The sequence below is a fragment of the Pseudophryne corroboree genome, chromosome 8 (genome assembly GCF_028390025.1).
Source record: "Pseudophryne corroboree isolate aPseCor3 chromosome 8, aPseCor3.hap2, whole genome shotgun sequence".
In the NCBI taxonomy this organism is placed as follows: domain Eukaryota; kingdom Metazoa; phylum Chordata; class Amphibia; order Anura; family Myobatrachidae; genus Pseudophryne; species Pseudophryne corroboree.
In genome coordinates this window covers 409,748,656-409,771,965 of record NC_086451.1, presented here as the reverse complement: position 1 = coordinate 409,771,965, position 23,310 = coordinate 409,748,656, and the positions used below count along the sequence as shown (strand labels likewise).

The 23,310-nt window shown below is 48.6% G+C and overlaps 1 protein-coding gene across 1 annotated transcript in view; it reads left to right on the top strand.

The window, feature by feature from the left end:
• PRSS16 (serine protease 16) overlaps positions 1-23,310 on the top strand; it is a 44,667-nt gene that overhangs the window by 7,572 nt on the left and 13,785 nt on the right. Inside the window, exons 7-8 of the mRNA XM_063937850.1 lie at positions 1,725-1,772; positions 19,345-19,608. Coding sequence (XP_063793920.1) covers positions 1,725-1,772; positions 19,345-19,608 — 312 coding nt within the window. The remainder of the gene's footprint in view (positions 1-1,724; positions 1,773-19,344; positions 19,609-23,310) is intronic.

The window sequence follows — 23,310 nt, the reverse complement described above, 5'->3', positions numbered from 1 at the left end:
ATCTCATCTGTTTGATTCAACCCCTTCACTGGTCACATCTCCGTCACCTCTCTGCCTTCCTGCCTCATATCTTCCTAGTTCACCCCCCTCTTATACCCGACTCCCTTAGTCTGTAAGCGATCACAAGCAGGGCCCTCCATACTCTTGTCCTCCCTGCACTATCCCTGTCTCCAGTTACCTCCCTTTAATGGTGTATATGTATAATCCTTTCTGTCCGCCCTTCCCCCACAGGGCCAGTGAGTAATACTGTTTTACTGTAACTCAACTGTCATTTTATTCCATTATTTCCCTACTTTTCATATAGAATTGGCCGTGGTTCATTGAAATTCTTTCCCTGTATGGCACTATGAACATTTGGGGGCATATGTAATAGGGTCCGAGTTTGCTGGAGGTACGGGTTGCCGGCCAATCTCTGATGTTTTTTTAAAGTGGCAATCATTGCCACTTTAAAGAAAAAGGGGCATACAGTACGTATTAAACTGGAGAAGGCATAAGGAAGTGATAAACCAGTGATAAGTGCAAGGTGATAAACACACCAGCCAATCAGCTCCTATATCTAAATTAACAGTTAGGAGCTGATTGGCTGGTGCGTTTATCACCTTGCACTTTTCACTGGTTTATCACTTCCTTATGCCTTCTCCAGGCTTAATACATCTGCCCCATTGTCTGATATCGGCTGGCAACCCGCATCTCCAGCAAGCTCTGACCCTATTACATATGCCCCTTGGTGTAAATATACATTGATGATAATAATTAGTATGCACAGGTGGACAAGGTGAATGCAGGCAAGAAGACAGAGGAGGGAGGGTCCTGCTCGTGAGAACTTGTAATCTAATGGGGAGAGATGAGGCTGAGACAAGGGGCTGGTGACTTATGTGACCGGTGGTCTTCACATTACCTCCCCCTACATCCCGTCCCCTCGCAATCCTGACGGTTGGCATGCCGACCAATAGGGACTATTCACACTCGTGGGTGTCCACGACACCCATAGAGTGGGAATAGAACACATTGCGACCGCAGCGTGGCAAGCACAGCGAGCCCGCAAGGGACTTGCTACGCTCGCCACCCCTCCATGCCACCCCCTCCCCCCCCCCCCCCCCCCACCACCATTCGCCACCGACTTTGGCATCCCAATACACACCAATGAGAATGTAGGCTTAGGGAGGCTGAGTGAGTGAGGTGGAAGTCTTTCAGTAATATTAAGCAGTTCTTAAAACATTGGAGGCTGTTTACTAGTAATTTGATGTGTGGAAAGCCATGGGAGAAGTTTTACAGGCTGGCATATGACATAGTTATCATTGGTAACTTGGTCGTTGGCAGAGCGGGGATGGTGGGATGGAGTGTGGAGTGAGGTGTGGACGGAGATGTTGGAAGTGGAACAGAGGCTGAGAACTTTGTAGGACGTAGGTGAAGGTGAGAAGTTTCAGTTGGAGTCTGTATGGATTGGTGAAGCTAGTGGAGAGATTGGCAGAGTTTGGAGGCGGAAGCAGAGAGACATATAATATCACTACAGTAGATGGTCGAGTTTCCAGTTTATTAACATCATCTGGATATTATTATACATTGTGTGGGTGGGATTGCAGGGGTGGGTCATAAAGAGGGTAGGTGTTAGCTGGTAAAGGACTGACTACTGTTTGTTTCAGTCCATACAGCAGCTACACTACGAAGGAGAATGTCCCACAGCTCATGGTCATTTTGTGAACCTTCGCTCTCTCTGTTCACAGGTGGTGGCTCAGAGCTTATCAGACCCGGTTATTGGAGGATCAACAAAGGTGAGGCTATGGAACTATATCACTACATACAAATGAATGATGTATATATAGGATATCACAACAATTTGGACTTCTAGCCCTAAAAAATATTATAAATATAAACACATATTTATCTTGACAAGTCACAAGAACTGGCCAATGACCCATAGATGGCACCCTGTAGGTGTCACAAGATGCCGCAATACCTGGCTTGTGTCTGACGGTCCAAATTACTCTCCTAGTGCCTAGGTTCTCCATGTGTTCCCAAATACCAAACATTGCAATGAAGGATCGTCTTGGTATAAAATTACTCCAATTAAGCTTCACTTTAAATAAATGGACATAACTTAGAGGGTGCTTTTATACCAACACACTTTTAATGGGTACTTGGTAAACAGGGGGTTGGTGTTACAGGGTAAAGATCTACAATACTTCAGAATCATTATTAGTAACCTGTCATATAATAGTGCAGATATAGAGGTAAATAGTGAGCTAATACTTTAATCAGTATTTATGGCCTTTAAAATTATAATGTAAAAACCTCCAATTGCATTGACCGCATAATCCAGTCCCATGTAAATTCTGGGGCATAAAAGCACACTATAGTGAAAAATAACAAAGTTATTATTTTTCATTCCATTTCATTGTTTATGTCCATTGTGTCTCTACAAGAACCTTGCACAGCAGCAGATCTCACTTGAAAATGACAGTTATACTGGCTGAGCAGACCCAGGCTACAGACATTGGGGGGTCATTCCGACCCGATCGCTCGCTGCAGTTTCTTGCAGCGATCGGGTCGGAACTGCGCACCGGCACATACCATCTGTCATTGCCTAGCGATCGCCGCCTCTGTAGTTTCTTGTTGAGGCGTGACGCCATCATGTCTATCTGAGGCAGTCCCCACTGACTTGCAATCTCTGCGAAGATTTCCTGATGAATTCCCCACTCTCCTGGATGTAGATCGTGTCTGCTGAGGAAGTCCGCTTCCCAGTTGTCCACTCCCGGAATGAAGACGGCTGTCAGAGCGCTTAGATAAATTTCCGCCCAGCGAAGAATCCTGGTGGGTTCTGCCATTGCCACTCTGCTCTTTGTTCCGCCTTGACGGTTTACATGAGCCACTGCGGTGATGTTGTCTGACTGAATCAGAACCGGTAGGTCGCGAAGCCTCCTGGCTTGACCAGAGACCTTGGAAGTTTCTTCCCTGTGTGACTGCTCCCCAACCTCGGAGGCTCGCGTCCGTGGTTACCAGAACCCAGTCCTGAATGCCGAACCTGCGACCCTCTAGAAGGTGAGCACTCTGCAGCCACCACAGGAGAGATACCCTGGCCCTGGGGGACAGGCTGATCATCTGATGAATCTGTAGATGTGACCCGGACCACTTGTCCAGAAGGTCCCACTGAAAAGTCCTCGCATGGAACCTGCCAAATGGAATGGCCTCGTAAGACGCCACCATCTTTCCCAGAACTCGAGTGCAGTGATGCACCAACACCCTTTTTGGCTTCAAGAGGTCCCTGACCAAGTTCATGAGTTCTTGGGCCTTTTCCATCGGGAGATAAACCCTTTTCTGGTCTGTATCCAGAATCATGCCTAAGAAAGGCAAACGGTTCGTCGGAACCAACTGTGACTTCGGGATATTGAAAATCCAGCTGTGCTGCTGCAACACCCTCAGGGAAAGTGATACGCTGTTCAGCAACTGCTCTCTTGATCTCGCTTTTATTAGGAGATCGTCCAAGTACGGAATAATTGTGACACCCTGCTTGCGCAGGAGCACCATCATTTCCGCCATTACCTTGGTGAAAATCCTCGGGGCTGTGGAAAGCCCAAACGGCAACGTCTGAAATTGGTAATGACAATCCTGTACAGCAAATCTCAGGAACGCCTGATGAGGCGGATATATGGGGACATGAAGGTATGCATCCTTTATGTCCAGGGACACCATATAACCCCCCCCTTCCAGGCTGGTGATGACCGCTCTGAGCGATTCCATCTTGAACTTGAACCTTTTTAAGTATAGGTTTAAGGATTTTAAATTTAAAATGGGTCTGACCGAACCATCCGGTTTCGGGACCACAAACAGGGTTGAGTAATACCCCATCCCCTGTTGAAGCAGGGGAACTTTGACCACCACTTGTTGAAGACACAATTTTTGAATTGCATTTAAAACTATCTCCCTCTCTGGGGAAGAAGCCGGTAGGGTCGATTTGAAAAACCGGCGTGGGCGCACCTCTTCGAATTCCAGCTTGTAACCCTGGGAAACAATGTCTATTGCCCAGGGATCCACCTGTGAGTGAACCCAGACGTGGCTGAAAAGTCGAAGACGTGCCCCCACTGGGGCGGACTCCCTCAGCGGAGCCCCAACGTCATGCGGTGGATATTGTAGAAGCCGGGGAGGACTTCTGCTCCTGGGAACTAGCTGTAGTTGGCAGCTTTTTCCCCCTGCCCTTACCTCTGGCAAGAAAGGAAGATCCCCGTACTCTCTTGGATTTATGCGACCGAAAAGACTGCATCTGATAATGTGGCGTTTTCTTAGGCTGTGAGGAAACATAAGGCAAAAAAGTTAATTTACCTGCAGTAGCTGTGGAAACTAGGTCCGTGAGACCTTCCCCAAACAATTCCTCACCCTTGTAAGGCAAAACCTCCATATGCCTCTTCGAGTCGTCATCACCCGTCCATTGTCTGGTCCATAGGGCTCGTCTAGCAGAAATCGCCATAGCGTTGGCTCTGGAACCCAGTAGGCCAACGTCTCTCTGAGCATCTCTCATATATAGGACAGCATCCTTAATATGACCCAGGGTCAATAAAATGGTTTCCTTATCCAGCGCATCTATATCAGCAGATAAGGTATCTGTCCACGCTGCTACAGCGCTACAAACCCAAGCCGACGCTATCGCCGGTCTGAATAATGTACCAGTATGTGTGTAAATTGACTTCAAGGTAGTCTCCTGCCTGCGATCAGCAGGATCCTTGAGGGTTGCGGTATCTTGAGATGGCAGCGCTACCTTTTTGTCAATGCTTTGTCCACCCTTGGGGAGGATTCCCACCGTATCCTGTCCTTAGCCGGGAAAGGATACGCCATAAGAATCCTTTTGGGAATCTGCAGTTTCTTGTCTGGAGTTTCCCAAGCCCTTTCAAACAACACATTTAGCTCATGTGAAGTGGGAAAGGTAACCTCAGGCTTCTTTTCTTTAAACATGTGGACCCTCGTGTCAGGTACAGAGGGGTCATCTGCTATATGCAACACATCTTTTATTGCAATAATCATATAATGAATACTTTTAGCCAATTTTGGCTGCAACTTCGCATCATCATAGTCGACACTGGAGTCAGAATCTGTGTCGGTATCCGTGTCTACTACTTGGGATAGTGGGCGCTTTTTAGACCCAGAAGGTCCCTGCGACATAGTGAAAGGCAGGGCTTGACTCCCTGTACATTCCCTGGACTCTGCTTTGTCCAACCTTTTGTGTAATAAATTCACATTTGCATTTAAAACATTCCACATATCCAACCAGTCAGGTGTCGGCGTTGCCGACGGAGACACCACACTCATTTGCTCTACCTCCTCCCTAGAAGAGCCTTCCGCTTCAGACATGCCGACACACGCGTACCAACACCCCACACACTCAGGGAAATCTCTAATCCGGAGACAGTTCCCCCACAAGGCCCTTTGGAGAGACAGAGAGAGAGTATGCCAGCACACACCCAGCGCCAATGACTTTGGAAAAAATTCCCAGATAGATATAGCTTTTCTTTCTCTATCGTCCTAGTGGATGCTGGGGTTCCTGAAAGGACCATGGGGAATAGCGGCTCCGCAGGAGACAGGGCACAAAAGTAAAGCTTTCCGATCAGGTGGTGTGCACTGGCTCCTCCCCCCATGACCCTCCTCCAAGCCAGTTAGATTTTTGTGCCCGGCCGAGAAGGGTGCAATCTAGGTGGCTCTCCTAAAGAGCTGCTTAGAGAAAGTTTAGCTTAGGTTTTTTATTTTACAGTGAGTCCTGCTGGCAACAGGATCACTGCAACGAGGGACTTAGGGGAGAAGAAGTGAACTCACCTGCGTGCAGGATGGATTGGCTTCTTGGCTACTGGACATCAGCTCCAGAGGGACGATCACAGGTACAGCCTGGATGGTCACCGGAGCCTCGCCGCCGGCCCCCTTGCAGATGCTGAAACATGAAGAGGTCCAGAATCGGCGGCAGAAGACTCCTCAGTCTTCTAAAGGTAGCGCACAGCACTGCAGCTGTGCGCCATTTTCCTCTCAGCACACTTCACACGGCAGTCACTGAGGGTGCAGGGCGCTGGGAGGGGAGCGCCCTGGGAGGCAAATGAAAACCTATTTGGCTAAAAAATACCTCACATATAGCCTCCGGGGCTATATGGAGATATTTAACCCCTGCCAGAATACACTAAAGAGCGGGAGACGAGCCCGCCGGAAAAGGGGCGGGGCCTATCTCCTCAGCACACAGCGCCATTTTCCTTACACAGCTCCGCTGGTCAGGACGGCTCCCAGGTCTCTCCCCTGCACTGCACTACAGAAACAGGGTAAAACAAGAGAGGGGGGGCAAAATAGTGGCAAAAATTATATTATAAAAGCAGCTATACAGGGAGCACTTATTATAAGGCTATCCCTGTCATATATAGCGCTTTTGGTGTGTGCTGGCAAACTCTCCCTCTGTCTCCCCAAAGGGCTAGTGGGGTCCTGTCTTCGTTAAGAGCATTCCCTGTGTGTCTGCTGTGTGTCGGTACGTGTGTGTCGACATGTATGAGGACGATATTGGTGTGGAGGCGGAGCAATTGCCAAATATGGGGATGTCACCTCCTAGGGGGTCGACACCAGAATGGATGCCTTTATTTATGGAATTACGGGATAGTGTCAACACGCTAAAGCAGTCGTTTGTCGACATGAGACGGCCGGACAATCAGTTAGTGCCTGTCCAGGCGCCTCAAACACCGTCAGGGGCTGTAAAACGCCCTTTGCCTCAGTCGGTCGACACAGACCCAGACACAGGCACTGATTCCAGTGGCGACGGTGACGAATCAACCGTATTTTCCAGTAGGGCCACACGTTATATGATTTTGGCAATGAAGGAGGCGTTACATTTAGCTGATACTACTGGTACCACTAAACAGGGTATTATGTGGGGTGTGAAAAAACTACCTATAGTTTTTCCTGAATCAGAAGAACTAAATGATGTATGTGATGAAGCGTGGGTTGCCCCCGATAAAAAGATGCTAATTTCAAAGAAGTTATTAGCTTTATACCCTTTCCCGTCAGAGGTTAGGGCGCGCTGGGAAACACCTCCTAGGGTGGATAAGGCGCTCACACGCTTATCTAAACAAGTGGCGTTACCCTCTCCTGAGACGGCCGCACTTAAAGATCCAACAGATAGGAGGATGGAAAATATCCAAAAAAGTATATACACATATACAGGTGTTATACTACGACCAGCTATAGCGTCAGCCTGGATGTGCAGTGCTGGAGTAGTTTGGTCAGAGTCCCTGATTGAAAATATTGATACCCTGGATAGGGACAATGTTTTACTGTCTTTAGAGCAAATAAAGGATGCATTTCTTTATATGCGTGATGCACAGAGGGATATCTGCACACTGGCATCACGGGTAAGTGCTATGTCCATTTCGGCCAGAAGAAGTTTATGGACGCGACAGTGGTCAGGCGATGCGGACTCAAAACGGCATATGGAAGTTTTGCCGTATAAAGGGGAGGAGTTATTTGGAGTCGGTCTATCAGATTTGGTGGCCACGGCTACAGCCGGGAAATCCACCTTTTTACCTCAAGCTACTCCCCAACAGAAAAAGACACCGACTTTTCAACCGCAGTCCTTTCGTTCCTTTAAAAACAAGAGAGCAAAGGGATATTCATATCTGCCACGAGGCAGAGGAAGGGGGAAGAGACACCAACAGGCAGCTCCTTCCCAGGAACAGAAGCCCTCCCCCGCTTCTACAAAAGCCTCAGCATGACGCTGGGGCTTCTCAAGCGGACTCGGGGGCGGTGGGCGGTCGTCTCAAGCATTTCAGCGCGCAGTGGGCTCACTCGCAGGTAGATCCCTGGATCCTGCAGATAATATCTCAGGGGTACAGGTTGGAACTAGAGACAGATCCGCCTCGCCGTTTCCTGAAGTCTGCTTTACCAACGTCCCCCTCCGAAAGGGAGACGGTTTTGGAAGCCATTCACAAGCTGTACTCTCAGCAGGTGATAGTCAAGGTACCTCTTCTACAACAGGGAAAGGGGTATTATTCCACTCTATTTGTGGTACCGAAGCCGGACGGCTCGGTAAGACCTATTCTAAATCTGAAGTCCTTGAACCTGTACATAAAGAAGTTCAAGTTCAAAATGGAGTCACTCAGAGCAGTGATAGCGAACCTGGAAGAAGGGGACTTTATGGTGTCCTTGGACATCAAGGATGCGTACCTCCACGTTCCAATTTACCCCTCACACCAGGGGTACCTCAGGTTCGTTGTACAAAACTGTCACTATCAGTTTCAGACGCTGCCGTTCGGATTGTCCACGGCACCTCGGGTCTTTACAAAGGTAATGGCCGAGATGATGATTCTTCTTCGAAGAAAAGGCGTATTAATTATCCCATACTTGGACGATCTCCTAATAAGGGCAAGGTCCAGAGAACAGCTAGAGAGGGGATTAGCACTGTCTCAAGAAGTGCTAAAACAGCACGGCTGGATTCTGAATATTCCAAAATCCCAGTTAATGCCGACAACTCGTCTGCTGTTCCTAGGGATGATTCTGGACACGGTTCAGAAAAAGGTTTTTCTCCCGGAGGAAAAAGCCAAGGAGTTGTCCGAGCTTGTCAGGAACCTCCTAAAACCAGGAAAGGTGTCTGTACATCAATGCACAAGAGTCCTGGGAAAAATGGTGGCTTCTTACGAAGCAATTCCATTCGGCAGATTCCATGCACGAATTTTCCAGAGGGATCTGTTAGACAAATGGTCAGGGTCGCATCTTCAGATGCACCAGCGGATAACCCTGTCTCCAAGGACAAGGGTATCTCTTCTGTGGTGGTTGCAGAGTGCTCATCTATTGGAGGGCCGCAGATTCGGCATACAGGATTGGATCCTGGTGACCACGGACGCCAGCCTGAGAGGCTGGGGAGCAGTCACACAAGGAAGAAACTTCCAGGGAGTGTGGACGAGCCTGGAAACGTCTCTTCACATAAACATTCTGGAACTAAGAGCAATCTACAATGCTCTAAGCCAGGCAGAACCTCTGCTTCAAGGAAAACCGGTGTTGATCCAGTCGGACAACATCACGGCAGTCGCCCATGTGAACAGACAGGGCGGCACAAGAAGCAGGAGTGCAATGGCAGAAGCTGCAAGGATTCTTCGCTGGGCAGAGAATCATGTGATAGCACTGTCAGCAGTGTTCATCCCGGGAGTGGACAACTGGGAAGCAGACTTCCTCAGCAGACACGACCTTCACCCGGGAGAGTGGGGACTTCATCCGGAAGTCTTCCACATGCTGGTAACCCGTTGGGAAAGACCAATGGTGGACATGATGGCATCTCGCCTCAACAAAAAACTGGACAGGTATTGCGCCAGGTCAAGAGATCCGCAGGCAATAGCTGTGGACGCGCTGGTAACGCCTTGGGTGTACCAGTCGGTGTATGTGTTTCCTCCTCTGCCTCTCATACCAAAAGTATTGAGAATTATACGGCAAAGAGGCGTAAGAACGATACTAGTGGTTCCGGATTGGCCAAGAAGGACTTGGTACCCGGAACTTCAAGAGATGATCACGGAAGATCCGTGGCCTCTACCTCTAAGGAGGGACTTGCTTCAGCAGGGTCCCTGTCTGTTTCAAGACTTACCGCGGCTGCGTTTGACGGCATGGCGGTTGAACGCCGGATCCTAAAGGAAAAAGGCATGCCGGAAGAAGTCATTCCTACTTTGATTAAAGCAAGGAAGGAAGTAACCGTGCAACACTATCACCGCATTTGGCGAAGATATGTTGCGTGGTGCGAGGATCGGAGTGCTCCGACGGAGGAATTTCAACTGGGTCGATTCCTACATTTCCTGCAATCAGGATTGTCTATGGGTCTCAAATTGGGATCTATTAAGGTTCAAATTTCGGCCCTGTCGATTTTCTTTCAAAAAGAATTGGCTTCAGTTCCTGAAGTCCAGACTTTTGTTAAGGGAGTGCTGCATATACAGCCTCCTGTGGTGCCTCCAGTGGCACCGTGGGATCTCAATGTGGTTTTGGAATTTCTAAAATCTCATTGGTTTGAACCACTAAAAAAGGTGGATTTAAAATATCTCACATGGAAAGTGACCATGTTACTAGCCCTGGCTTCGGCCAGGAGAGTGTCAGAACTGGCAGCTTTATCTTACAAAAGCCCATATCTGATTTTCCATTCGGACAGGGCAGAACTGCGGACTCGTCCGCATTTTCTCCCTAAGGTGGTGTCAGCATTTCATCTGAACCAGCCTATTGTAGTGCCTGCGGCTACAAGTGACTTGGAGGACTCCAAGTTACTGGACGTTGTCAGAGCATTAAAAATATATATTGCAAGGACAGCTGGAGTCAGAAAATCTGACTCGTTGTTTATATTGTATGCACCCAACAAGATGGGTGCTCCTGCGTCTAAGCAGACGATTGCTCGTTGGATCTGTAGCACAATCCAACTTGCACATTCTGTGGCAGGCCTGCCACAGCCTAAATCTGTAAAGGCCCACTCCACAAGGAAGGTGGGCTCATCTTGGGCGGCTGCCCGAGGGGTCTCGGCATTACAACTTTGCCGAGCAGCTACGTGGTCAGGGGAGAACACGTTTGTAAAATTTTACAAATTTGATACTCTGGCTAAGGAGGACCTGGAGTTCTCTCATTCGGTGCTGCAGAGTCATCCGCACTCTCCCGCCCGTTTGGGAGCTTTGGTATAATCCCCATGGTCCTTTCAGGAACCCCAGCATCCACTAGGACGATAGAGAAAATAAGAATTTACTTACCGATAATTCTATTTCTCGGAGTCCGTAGTGGATGCTGGGCGCCCATCCCAAGTGCGGATTATCTGCAATAATTGTACATAGTTATTGTTAACTAATTCGGGTTATTGTTAGGAAGCCATCTTTCAGAGGCTCCTCTGTTATCATACTGTTAACTGGTTTTGATCACAAGTTGTACGGTGTGATTGGTGTGGCTGGTATGAGTCTTACCCGGGATTCAAAATTCCTCCCTTATTGTGTACGCTCGTCCGGGCACAGTACTTACTGGCTTGGAGGAGGGTCATGGGGGGAGGAGCCAGTGCACACCACCTGATCGGAAAGCTTTACTTTTGTGCCCTGTCTCCTGCGGAGCCGCTATTCCCCATGGTCCTTTCAGGAACCCCAGCATCCACTACGGACTCCGAGAAATAGAATTATCGGTAAGTAAATTCTTATTTTCCTTCTTTAAAACCCTCTATCACCGTGTTCAGCAGGGGAGAGTCCGGGGAGCCAGCTTCTCAGCGTGTGCTGTGGAGAAAATGGCGCTGGTTAGTGCTGAGGGATCAAGCTCCGCCCCCTCAGTGGCGGGCTTCGGTCCCGCTCGAATCCATTCAAAGATTGGCGGGGGATGCCCATATACAGCCGACAGAGCCAATATATCTATTTTTGCCAGTCCTAGAGGTGTAAATTGCTGCCCAGGGCGCCCCCCCTGCGCCCTGCACCCATCAGTGCCTGCCGTGTGTGTTCTGTGTGGGAGCAATGGCGCGCAGCGTTACCTCAGTGAAGATCTGAAGTCTTCTGCTGCCTCTGAAGTCTTCTATCTTCTTATACTCACCCGGCTTCTATCTTCCGGCTCTGTGAGGAGGACAGCGGCGCGGCACCGGGACGAACAGCGAGGAGAGACCTGCGTTCTGACTCCCTCTAGAGCTAATGGTGTCCAGTAGCCTAAGAAGCAGAGCCTATCATTTAAGTAGGTGTCTGTTTCTCTCTCCTCAGTCCCTCGATGCAGGGAGCCTGTTGCCAGCAGTGCTCCCTGAAAATAAAAAACCTAACAAAAGTCTTTTCAGAGAAACTCAGGAGAGCTCCCCTGTAGTGCACCCAGTCTCCTCTGGGCACAGGCTCTAACTGAGGTCTGGAGGAGGGGCATAGAGGGAGGAGCCAGTGCACACCCATATCTAAAGTTCTTTTTAGTGCCCATGTCTCCTGCGGAGCCCGTCTATTCCCCATGGTCCTTACGGAGTCCCCAGCATCCTCTAGGACGTAAGAGAAAAGAAAATGAAAAAAAACCCCATACTAACCTGTCCAGGGAGCCGGTGTCCGCTGCTCCGGTGAACGCTGCCGGGCGCCGGTTCCCCCATATGCTGCAATGTGATCCCGGTGCAGTAAAGTGACGCTGCAAAACGGCAGCGCACTTTACAGCACCGGGGGTCAGAGTGCAGGAGAAGGACCCGGCGCCCGTGGCGGTAGCGGTGATGTCGGCGGGGGATGGCGCATGCGCAGCAGGACATCGGGGTATTTTTTACGAAAAATACCCTTATGATGCTGCGAAGAGGCATCGCAGGGACAGAGCTTGACCGCAAGCTCTGTTCCTGCATGCGATAATTGGTACATCCCTGCGATGTAATCAAGTATCGCAGTGCGATTTTGAGCGATTTTATCACCAGTCATCCGCATCCTGGATGCGGATGGTGATAAATAGGCCCCTAAGTGATGCAAAGATCTCCTACTCAATGCAATGTTAAAAAAATGTATCAGTTGTCAATAATAATATATCTCCATGAACATATACACAATATTGTAAAAAGAATGTGACATATTGTAGTCAGCAGTTCTGCATACAGTTGAGTGAAGTCTGCTGCAACAGGATGTAGTTTTAGTGGGAAGGTTACAATCACCAAAGTGTTGCCACTTATGTAATATGTGAGTATACAGATAAGAGGATATCACTCAACTCTATGAAGAACGGCTGAGTACAATATGTCACTTTCTTTTTAGAGTATTATATATTTCTCTGACGTCCTAGTGGATGCTGGGACTCCGTCAGGACCATGGGGAATAGCGGCTCCGCAGGAGACAGGGCACAAAATTTAAAAGTTTGACCACTAGGTGGTGTGTACTGGCTCCTCCCCCTATGACCCTCCTCCAAGCCTCAGTTAGGTTTTTGTGCCCGTCCGAGCAGGGTGCAATCTAGGTGGCTCTCATAAAGAGCTGCTTAGAGTAAAAGTTTTGATAGGTTTCTTATTTTCAGTGAGTCCTGCTGGCAACAGGCTCACTGCAACGAGGGACCTAGGGGAGAAGAAGTGAACTCACCTGCGTGCAGGATGGATTTGCTTCTTAGGCTACTGGACACTAGCTCCAGAGGGACGATCACAGGCACAGCCTGGATGGGTCACCGTAGCCGCGCCGCCGACCCCCTTGCAGATGCCGAAGTAAGAAGAGGTCCAGAAACCGGCGGCTGAAGGCTTTTCAGTCTTCATGAGGTAGCGCACAGCACTGCAGCTGTGCGCCATTGCGCTCAGGCACACTTCACACCAGCGGTCACTGAGGGTGCAGGGCGCTGGGGGGGGCGCCCTGGGCAGCAATGAGATTACCTTTCTGGCTAAATAGAATACATCACATATAGTCCCTGAGGCTATATGGATGTATTTCACCCCTGCCAGGTCTCAGAAAAACCGGGAGAAGAGCCCGCCGAAATAGGGGGCGGGGCCTATCTCCTCAGCACACAGCGCCATTTTCCTACACAGCTCCGCTGCTAGGAAGGCTCCCAGGCTCTCCCCTGCACTGCACTACAGAAACAGGGTAAAAAACAGAGAGGGGGGGCATTTTTTGGCGATATTATATATATTTAAGCAGCTATAAGGAAACAACACTTATATAAGGTTGTTCCTATATAATTATAGCGCTTTGGTGTGTGCTGGCAAACTCTCCCTCTGTCTCCCCAAAGGGCTAGTGGGGTCCTGTCTTCTATCAGAGCATTCCCTGTGTGTCTGCTGTGTGTCGGTACGTGTGTGTCGACATGTATGAGGACGATGTTGGTGTGGAGGCGGAGCAATTGCCGGTATTGGTGATGTCACCCCCTAGGGAGTCGACACCGGAATGGATGGCTTTGTTTATGGAATTACGTGATAATGTCAGCACGCTGCAAAAGTCGGTTGACGACATGAGACGGCCGACAAACCAATTAGCACCTGTACAGGCGTCTCAAACACCGTCAGGGGCTGTAAAACGCCCTTTGCCTCAGTCGGTCGACACAGACCCAGACACGGACACCGAATCTAGTGTCGACGGTGAAGAAACGAACGTATTTTCCAGTAGGGCCACACGTTATATGATCACGGCAATGAAGGAGGCTTTGCATATCTCTGATACTGCAAGTACCACAAAAAGGGGTATTATGTGGGGTCTGAAAAAACTACCTGTAGTTTTTCCTGAATCAGAGGAATTGAATGACGTGTGTGATGAAGCGTGGGTTACCCCTGATAAAAAACTGCTAATTTCAAAGAAGTTATTGGCATTATACCCTTTCCCGCCAGAGGTTAGGGCGCGCTGGGAAACACCCCCTAGGGTGGACAAGGCGCTCACACGTTTATCCAAACAAGTGGCGTTACCGTCTCCTGATACGGCCGCCCTCAAGGATCCAGCTGATAGGAGGCTGGAAAATACTCTAAAAAGTATATACACACATACTGGTGTTATACTGCGACCAGCAATCGCCTCAGCCTGGATGTGCAGTGCTGGGGTGGCTTGGTCGGATTCCCTGACTGAAAATATTGATACCCTGGATAGGGACAGTATTTTATTGACTATAGAGCAATTAAAGGATGCTTTTCTTTATATGCGAGATGCACAGAGGGATATCTGCACTCTGGCATCAAGAGTAAGTGCGATGTCCATATCTGCCAGAAGAAGTCTATGGACACGACAGTGGTCAGGCGATGCGGATTCCAAACGGCATATGGAAGTATTACCGTATAAAGGGGAGGAATTATTTGGGGTCGGTCTATCGGATTTGGTAGCCACGGCAACAGCCGGGAAGTCCACCTTTTTACCTCAAGTCCCCTCCCAACAGAAAAAGACGCAGTCTTTTCAGCCGCAGTCCTTTCGTTCCTATAAGAACAAGCGAGCAAAAGGACATTCATATTTGCCCCGAGGCAAAGGAAAGGGTAAGAGACTGCACCAAGCAGCCCCTTCCCAGGAGCAGAAGTCCTCCCCGGCTTCTGCAAAGGCCTCAGCATGACGCTGGGACCTTACAAGCGGACTCAGGGGCGGTGGGGGGTCGCCTCAAGAATTTCAGCGCACAGTGGGCTCACTCGCAGGTGGACCCCTGGATCCTGCAGGTAGTATCTCAGGGTTACAGGTTGAAATTCAAGAAGTCTCCCCCTCGCCGGTTCCTAAAGTCTGCTTTGCCAACGTCTCCCTCCGACAGGGCGACGGTATTGGAAGCCATTCACAAGCTGTATTCTCAGCAGGTGATAGTCAAGGTACCCCTTCTACAACAGGGAAAGGGGTATTACTCCACGCTATTTGTGGTACCGAAGCCGGACGGCTCGGTAAGACCTATTTTAAATCTGAAATCTCTGAACCTGTACATACAAAAATTCAAGTTCAAGATGGAGTCACTCAGAGCAGTGATAGCGAATCTGGAAGAAGGGGATTTTATGGTGTCCTTGGACATCAAGGATGCTTACCTTCATGTCCCAATTTGCCCTTCACACCAAGGGTTCCTCAGGTTCGTGGTACAAAACTGTCATTATCAGTTTCAGACGCTGCCGTTTGGATTGTCCACGGCACCCAGGGTCTTTACCAAGGTGATGGCCGAAATGATGATCCTTCTTCGAAGAGAAGGCGTATTAATTATCCCTTACTTGGACGATCTCCTGATAAGGGCAAGATCCAGAGAACAGCTGGAGGTCGGAGTAGCACTAACTCAAGTAGTGCTCCAACAGCACGGGTGGATTCTGAATTTTCCAAAATCCCAACTGATCCCGACGACACGTCTGCTGTTCCTAGGGATGATTCTGGACACTGTTCAGAAAAAGGTATTTCTTCCAGAGGAGAAAGCCAGGGAGTTATCCGAACTAGTCAGGAACCTCCTAAAACCAGGGACAGTGTCTGTGCATCAATGCACAAGAGTCCTGGGAAAAATGGTGGCTTCTTACGAAGCGATTCCATTCGGCAGATTCCATGCACGAATTTTTCAGTGGGATCTGCTAGACAAATGGTCCGGATCGCATCTGCAGATGCATCAGCGGATAAAATTGTCGACAAGGACAAGGGTCTCTCTGCTATGGTGGTTGCAGAGTGCTCATCTGTTGGAGGGCCGCAGATTCGGCATACAGAACTGGGTCCTAGTGACCACGGATGCCAGCCTGAGAGGCTGGGGAGCGGTCACACAAGGAAGAAACTTCCAGGGCGTGTGGTCAAGCCTGGAAACGTCTCTTCACATAAATATACTGGAACTAAGAGCAATCTACAATGCTCTAAGCCTGGCAAAACCTCTGCTTCAGGGTCAGCCGATGTTGATCCAGTCGGACAACATCACGGCAGTCGCCCACGTAAACAGACAGGGCGGCACAAGAAGCAGGAGGGCAATGGCAGAAGCTGCAAGGATTCTTCGCTGGGCGGAAAATCATGTGATAGCACTGTCGGCAGTGTTCATTCCGGGAGTGGACAACTGGGAAGCAGACACGATCTTCACCCGGGAGAGTGGGGACTTCATCCAGAAGTCTTCCACATGATTGTGGTCCATTGGGAAAGACCAATGGTGGACATGATGGCGTCCCGCCTCAACAAAAAACTGGACAGGTATTGCGCCAGGTCAAGAGATCCTCAGGCAATAGCTGTGGACGCTCTGGTAACACCATGGGTGTACCAGTCAGTGTATGTGTTCCCTCCTCTGCCTCTCATACCCAAGGTACTGAGAATTATACGGCAAAGGGGAGTAAGAACGATACTAGTGGCTCCGGACTGGCCAAGAAGGACTTGGTACCCGGAACTTCAGGAGATGCTCACGGAAGACCCGTGGCCTCTACCTCTAAAAAGGGATCTGCTTCAGCAGGGACCGTGTCTATTCCAAGACTTACCGCGGCTGCGTTTGACGGCATGGCGGTTGAACGCCGGATCCTAAAGGAAAAAGGCATTCCGGAAGAGGTCATCCCTACCCTGGTCAAAGCCAGGAAGGAGGTGACTGCACAACATTATCACCGCATTTGGAGAAAATATGTTGCATGGTGTGAGGCCAGGAAGGCCCCGACAGAGGAATTTCAACTGGGTCGATTCCTACATTTCCTGCAAACAGGATTATCTATGGGCCTCAAATTAGGGTCCATTAAGGTTCAAATTTCGGCCCTGTCGATTTTCTTCCAGAAAGAATTGGCTTCAGTTCCTGAAGTCCAGACTTTTGTAAAAGGAGTACTACATATACAGCCCCCGGTTGTGCCCCCAGTGGCACCGTGGGATCTCAATGTAGTATTGGATTTTCTCAAATCCCATTGGTTTGAGCCACTCAAATCGGTAGATTTGAAATATCTTACATGGAAAGTAACCATGCTACTGGCTCTGGCTTCAGCCAGGAGAGTGTCAGAATTGGCGGCTTTGTCGTATAAAAGCCCATATCTGATTTTCCATTCGGACAGGGCAGAATTGAGGACGCGTCCTCATTTTCTGCCTAAGGTGGTATCAGCGTTTCACCTGAACCAGCCTATTGTGGTGCCTGCGGCTACTAGCGATTTGGAGGATTCCAAGTTGCTGGACGTTGTCAGAGCATTGAAAATATATATTTCAAGGACGGCTGGAGTCAGAAAATCTGACTCGCTGTTTATACTATATGCACCCAACAAGATGGGTGCTCCTGCTTCTAAGCAGACGATTGCTCGTTGGATTTGTAGCACAATTCAACTGGCACATTCTGTGGCAGGCCTGCCACAGCCTAAATCTGTCAATACCCACTCCACAAGGAAGGTGGGCTCATCTTGGGCGGCTGCCCGAGGGGTCTCGGCATTACAACTCTGCCGAGCAGCTACGTGGTCAGGGGAGAACACGTTTGTAAAATTCTACAAATTTGATACCCTGGCTAAGGAGGACCTGGAGTTCTCTCATTTGGTGCTGCAGAGTCATCCGCACTCTCCCGCCCGTTTGGGAGCTTTGGTATAATCCCCATGGTCCTGACGGAGTCCCAGCATCCACTAGGACGTCAGAGAAAATAAGATTTTACTTACCGATAAATCTATTTCTCATAGTCCGTAGTGGATGCTGGGCGCCCGTCCCAAGTGCGGATTGTCTGCAATACTTGTACATAGTTATTGTTACAAAAAAATCGGGTTGTTTATTGTTGTGAGCCATCTTTTCAGAGGCTCCTACGTTATCATACTGTTAACTGGGTTCAGATCACAGGTTGTACAGTGTGATTGGTGTGGCTGGTATGAGTCTTACCCGGGATTCAAAATCCTTCCTTATTGTGTACGCTCGTCCGGGCACAGTATCCTAACTGAGGCTTGGAGGAGGGTCATAGGGGGAGGAGCCAGTACACACCACCTAGTGGTCAAACTTTTAAATTTTGTGCCCTGTCTCCTGCGGAGCCGCTATTCCCCATGGTCCTGACGGAGTCCCAGCATCCACTACGGACTATGAGAAATAGATTTATCGGTAAGTAAAATCTTATTATACGTTCATGGTGATATACTATTATTGACAACTGATACATTTTTTAACAATGGATTGAGTAGAAGATCTTTGCAGCGCTGAGTGTGGATTCAATGCAATGCACATATGATTTAATATTTTTTTGGTGTATGTTTGAGCCCCAACTACAATAAAAGGTAAGTTTTATTTGAAAAAAGTAGTGCCCCAGCCAATAGAGTTCTCTGTCCTGCTCTCATAGCCCTATGGTCGCGCACCCTGCTGCAGGAAACAACATGCCGCAGTCATTGCAGCTGTGCGGAATCGCAGTCACAGGCTGAGACACGCCCTAAAAACACGCCTGCATATTTGTCACCACTTCCCCGTTACCACCCCCAAACGGTCCCTGGCTGTCACTTTGCGAATAAATCTTCTCTGCGACTTAAGGCCCGTACACACTGGTCGATGTATCGGCCGTTCTCTTGAACGGCTGATACATCGCGGGACCGTCGGCCAGTGTGTACGGGCGATACGTCTGTGAACTCCGTCGTTCACAGACGTATCGCGTCGGCCGCGCAGCACAGCCGACAGCCAATATATCTACCGATATATTGGCCCGTCGCTGTGTGTGTACGGGGCGGTCGTCCGACCGCCCGTACACATGCTGCGGCGGCCGGCGGTGATTGACAGGTGAACTGGGCGGGCGCTCGCGCCCGCCCGCCCAGTTCATGACGTCAGTCCCCCGACGGATCGGGCTGTGTGTATGCACAGCACACTGCCCGATCCGTACATAGATATATCTGCAGATCAATTGATCTGCAGATATATCTAATAGTGTGTACCCACCTTTACGTTGCAAGACCGTCGCGGCACCTGCGATGTGCGACTGAGATGCCTGCGCAGTCGGACAATAATCGCTCAACTGCAAAAACATCGGGTTTGCATACAACTCTGAATCGGGCCCACAATTGTATTAGGATGTGACTAAGATCCCTTTGTGCAGTGTCACAGGTGTATGTTAATCTATTTGCAGTGTCTGGACAAAGTGAGAGATGCTTTCCGAATAGTGGACAGACTGCTTCAGACTGGGAATGTCACTCAGCTGGAAAAAGACTTCTTCTCCTGTGCGCCTCTCCGTGCCCCCGATGATTATATAGAGTTTGTCAGCAATCTGGCAGATATATTCATGGGGGCTGTCCAGTACAACAAGGAGACTGCAGGCAGCGATGTGCAGAAGGTGTGCGGGAGCATGATCACTGCAGACTCTGCATACGAAGGACTGAAGTCGGTCAATATGGTGAGTTTCACAGTTTATCATCAATATTGTTTAATGAAAGAACAGATTTGACAATCATGAAATGAGCACAGAAATCAAAGGCTGGGGAGTAATGTTCATTTCTTTACCTCCCAACTGTCACAATTCCAGCTGTACAGTCCCGTTATCCAGGTCCCACCCGTGAGCCTAGGTGTCCCGCAGGCAGTCAGGAGGTTGGAGGACACTCTGTCACATGACTTCAATAACTTTATCGACACAGTAACAGAATGGCCCCCGATCACCCTGTGATTAAACGCTGCTGCAGACCATGTCCCACTACACATGGGGGTAAATTTACTAAGATGGGAGTTCTATTTAAGATGGGATGTTGCCCATAGCAACCAATCAGATTTTAATTCTCATTTATCTAGCACCATCTAGGAGATAATACCTTGAATCTGATTGGTTGCTATGGGCAACATCCCATCTTAAATAAAACTCCCATCTTAGTAAATTTACCCCATGGACTCTTGTGAGTGGATCAACATGGTAGGTGCCGGTGTTAGGATTACATAGGGAGGTATACTTGATAGATATACAGTGCATCCGGAAAGTATTCACAGCGCTTCGCTTTTTCCACATTTTGTTATGTTACAGCCTTATTTCAAGATGGAATAAATTTAATTGTTTCCCTCCAAATTCTACACATGATATCCCATAATGACAACGTGAAAAAAGTTTTTTTTTTTTTTAGGTTTTTCAAAATTTATAAAAAATAAAAAACTAAGGAATCACATGTACATAAGTATTCACAGACTTTGCCCTGAAGCTCAAAACTGAGCTCCGGTGCATCCTGTTTCCACTGATCATCCTTGAGATGTTCCTACAGCTTAATTGGAGTCCACCTGTGGTACATTCAGTTGATTGGACATGATTTGGAAAGGCACACACCTGTCTATATAAGGTCCCAAACTTGACAGTGCATGTCTGAGCACAAACCAAGCATGAAGTCAAAGGAATCGTCTGTAGACCTCCGAGACAGGATTGTCTCGAGGCACAAATCTGGGGAAGGGTACAGAAAAATATATGCTGCTTTGAAGGTTCCAATGAGGACAGTGGCCTCCATCATCTGTAAATGGAAGAAGTTCGGAACCACCAGGACTCTTCCTAGAGCTGGCCAGCCGTCTAAACTGAGCATTCGGGGGAGAAGGGCCCTAGTCAGGGAGGTGACCAAGAACCCAATGGTCACTCTGTGGAGAGAGGAGAACCTTCCAAAGGACAACCATCTCTGCAGCAATCCACCAGTCAGGCCAGTATGGTAGAGTGGTCAGACGGAAGCCACTCCTTAGTAAAAAGCACATGACAGCCGGCCTGGAGTTTGCCAAAATGCACCTGAAGGACTCTCAGACCACGAGAAACAAAATTCTCTGGTTTGATGAGACAAAGATTGAACTCTTTGGTGTGAATGCCAGACGTCATGTTTGGAGGAAACCAGGCACCGCTCCATCACCAGGCAAATACCATCCCTACAGTGAAGCATGGTGGTGGCAGCATCATGATGTGGGGATGTTTTTCAGTGGCAGGAACTGGGAGACTAGTCAGGATAGAGGGAAAGATGAATGCAGCAGTGTACAGAGACATCCTGGATGAAAACCTGCTCCAGAGCACTCTTGATCTCAGACTGGGGCGACGGTTCATCTTTCAGCAGGACAACGACCCTAAGCACACAGCCAAGATATCAAAGGAGTAGCTTCAGGACAATTCTGTGAATGTCCTTGAGTGGCCCAGCCAGAGCCCAGACTTGAATCTGATTTGAACATCTCTGGAGAGATCTGAAAATGGCTGTGCACTGATGCTTCCCATCCAACCTGATGGAGCTTGAGAGGCGCTGCAAACAGGAATGGGCGAAACTGCCCAAAGATAGGTGTGCCAAGCTTGTGGCATCATATTCAAAAAGACTTGAGGCTGTAATTACTGCCAAAGGTGCATCAACAAAGTATTGAGCAAAGGCTGTGAATACTTATGTACATGTGATTTCTTAGTTATGTATTTTTTATAAATTTGCAAAAATCTCAAGAAAACTTTTTTCACGCCATTATGGGCTATTGTATGAAGACTTCTGAGGGAAAAAATTAATTTATTTCATTTTGGAATAAGGCTGTAACATAACAAAATGTGGATAAAGTGAAGCGCTGTGAATACTTTCCGGATGCACTGTAAATGATTTATATGGGATTTACTTACGTCCTTGGTGAGCGTCCAGTATTTTACACCTAATTCCACAGTGGTGCTTACCACATGTCGTGTCCACGCTTCTGCTGATGTGTATCTTCTTTGTCTATCCTCTGGAGAAGCCACGTAAATTCCATCTCTGCACATGTGGTGTGGCTAAGGAAGATTTATTGGCCCTCATTCCGAGTTGATCACTCGCTAGCTACTTTTAGCAGCCGTGCAAACACATAGTTGCCGCCCGCGGGGGAGTGTATTTTCGCTTTGCAGGGGTGCGAACGCCTGTGCAGCAGAGCGGCAGCAAACACATTTTGTGCAAAACAAGACCAGCGCTGTAGTTACTTATTCTGTGCGATGACTGCTGCGACGAATGACACAGTAATGATGTCAGATACCTGCTCGTCCACGCCTGTGTTTTTCCAAACACTCCCAGAAAACGGTCAGTTGACACCAAGAAACTCCCACTTTCTGTCAATCTCCTTGCGTTCGGCTAGAACCTGTGCAGAACCACAATGCTCTTTGTACCTTTACGTCGCGCGTGCGCATTGCGGTACATGCACAGTTTTGCCGTATTTTTAACTGATCGCTACGCAGCAAACAACAACAGCAGCTAGCGATCAACTCGGAATGAGGGCCATTGTTCCTAATCTATTGTATGTTTCTCTCTTTTGCACATTTATGCCTATTGAGAGCTACTGAGTCTGTTTGGAACTGACGTGTCATACTTTGTGAACTTTCCGTTGGACTTTTGAGTATTTACCATCTCTTTGGAACGAGAGTGGCGCAAGAATACATTGTCCTCTTTTTGTGCCACTCTGTCACTTCCGCTGCTGTGCTGTACTGTGCAGTCTGCAGCAGCGCAGGTGAAAGTGAATTGATGCTGCTCGCATGTGCGCGGTGTCTATTCAGTGCAGGGAAGAGGCTGGGGGCAGGCCAGCAGCTGCTGGAGCGATAGGCTTGCTCCCAGCATGACATGAAAATGGGGGCGTGACTCCAAAAACGTCATACTCAAGGGGCCGTGGCCTAGTGTGGGATGTGTTTAACAGGCCACACGCCTACACAGTCCCTATCTCATGTTTTGGAATGTTGGAAGGTATGATTATTTAAGCAACCAAGTTATTAATATATGAAGGACAGTCTACTAGGGTATTATGTTCTGCGGTAATGCTAAGTGTATACATTTATACCCCAGGCACCCTCTCATGGATTTAAATTAAAGCAGACAAGGCTAGAGATTCTTCCTAGTCTCTACCCTAGCCCCAGGCTCTATTTCAGGAAGACTGATTTAAAAAAAAAAATATAAGCCAGTTATTAAGTTTTCCTTGTCAATATGGACACTAAGGAGGGAATTCAATTGGGCGTGAAGTTTAGCGAGATTAAAAACCTTGCGGACCTCGCGCCCACTTTTGTATTACCGTGGGTATGCATGCTCCCAATACCCGCAATACCAATTTTAAAAAAAATAGTTGCAATTGAATAGCAAAACCCAGAGGATGCAGGAAAAACACCACGCTG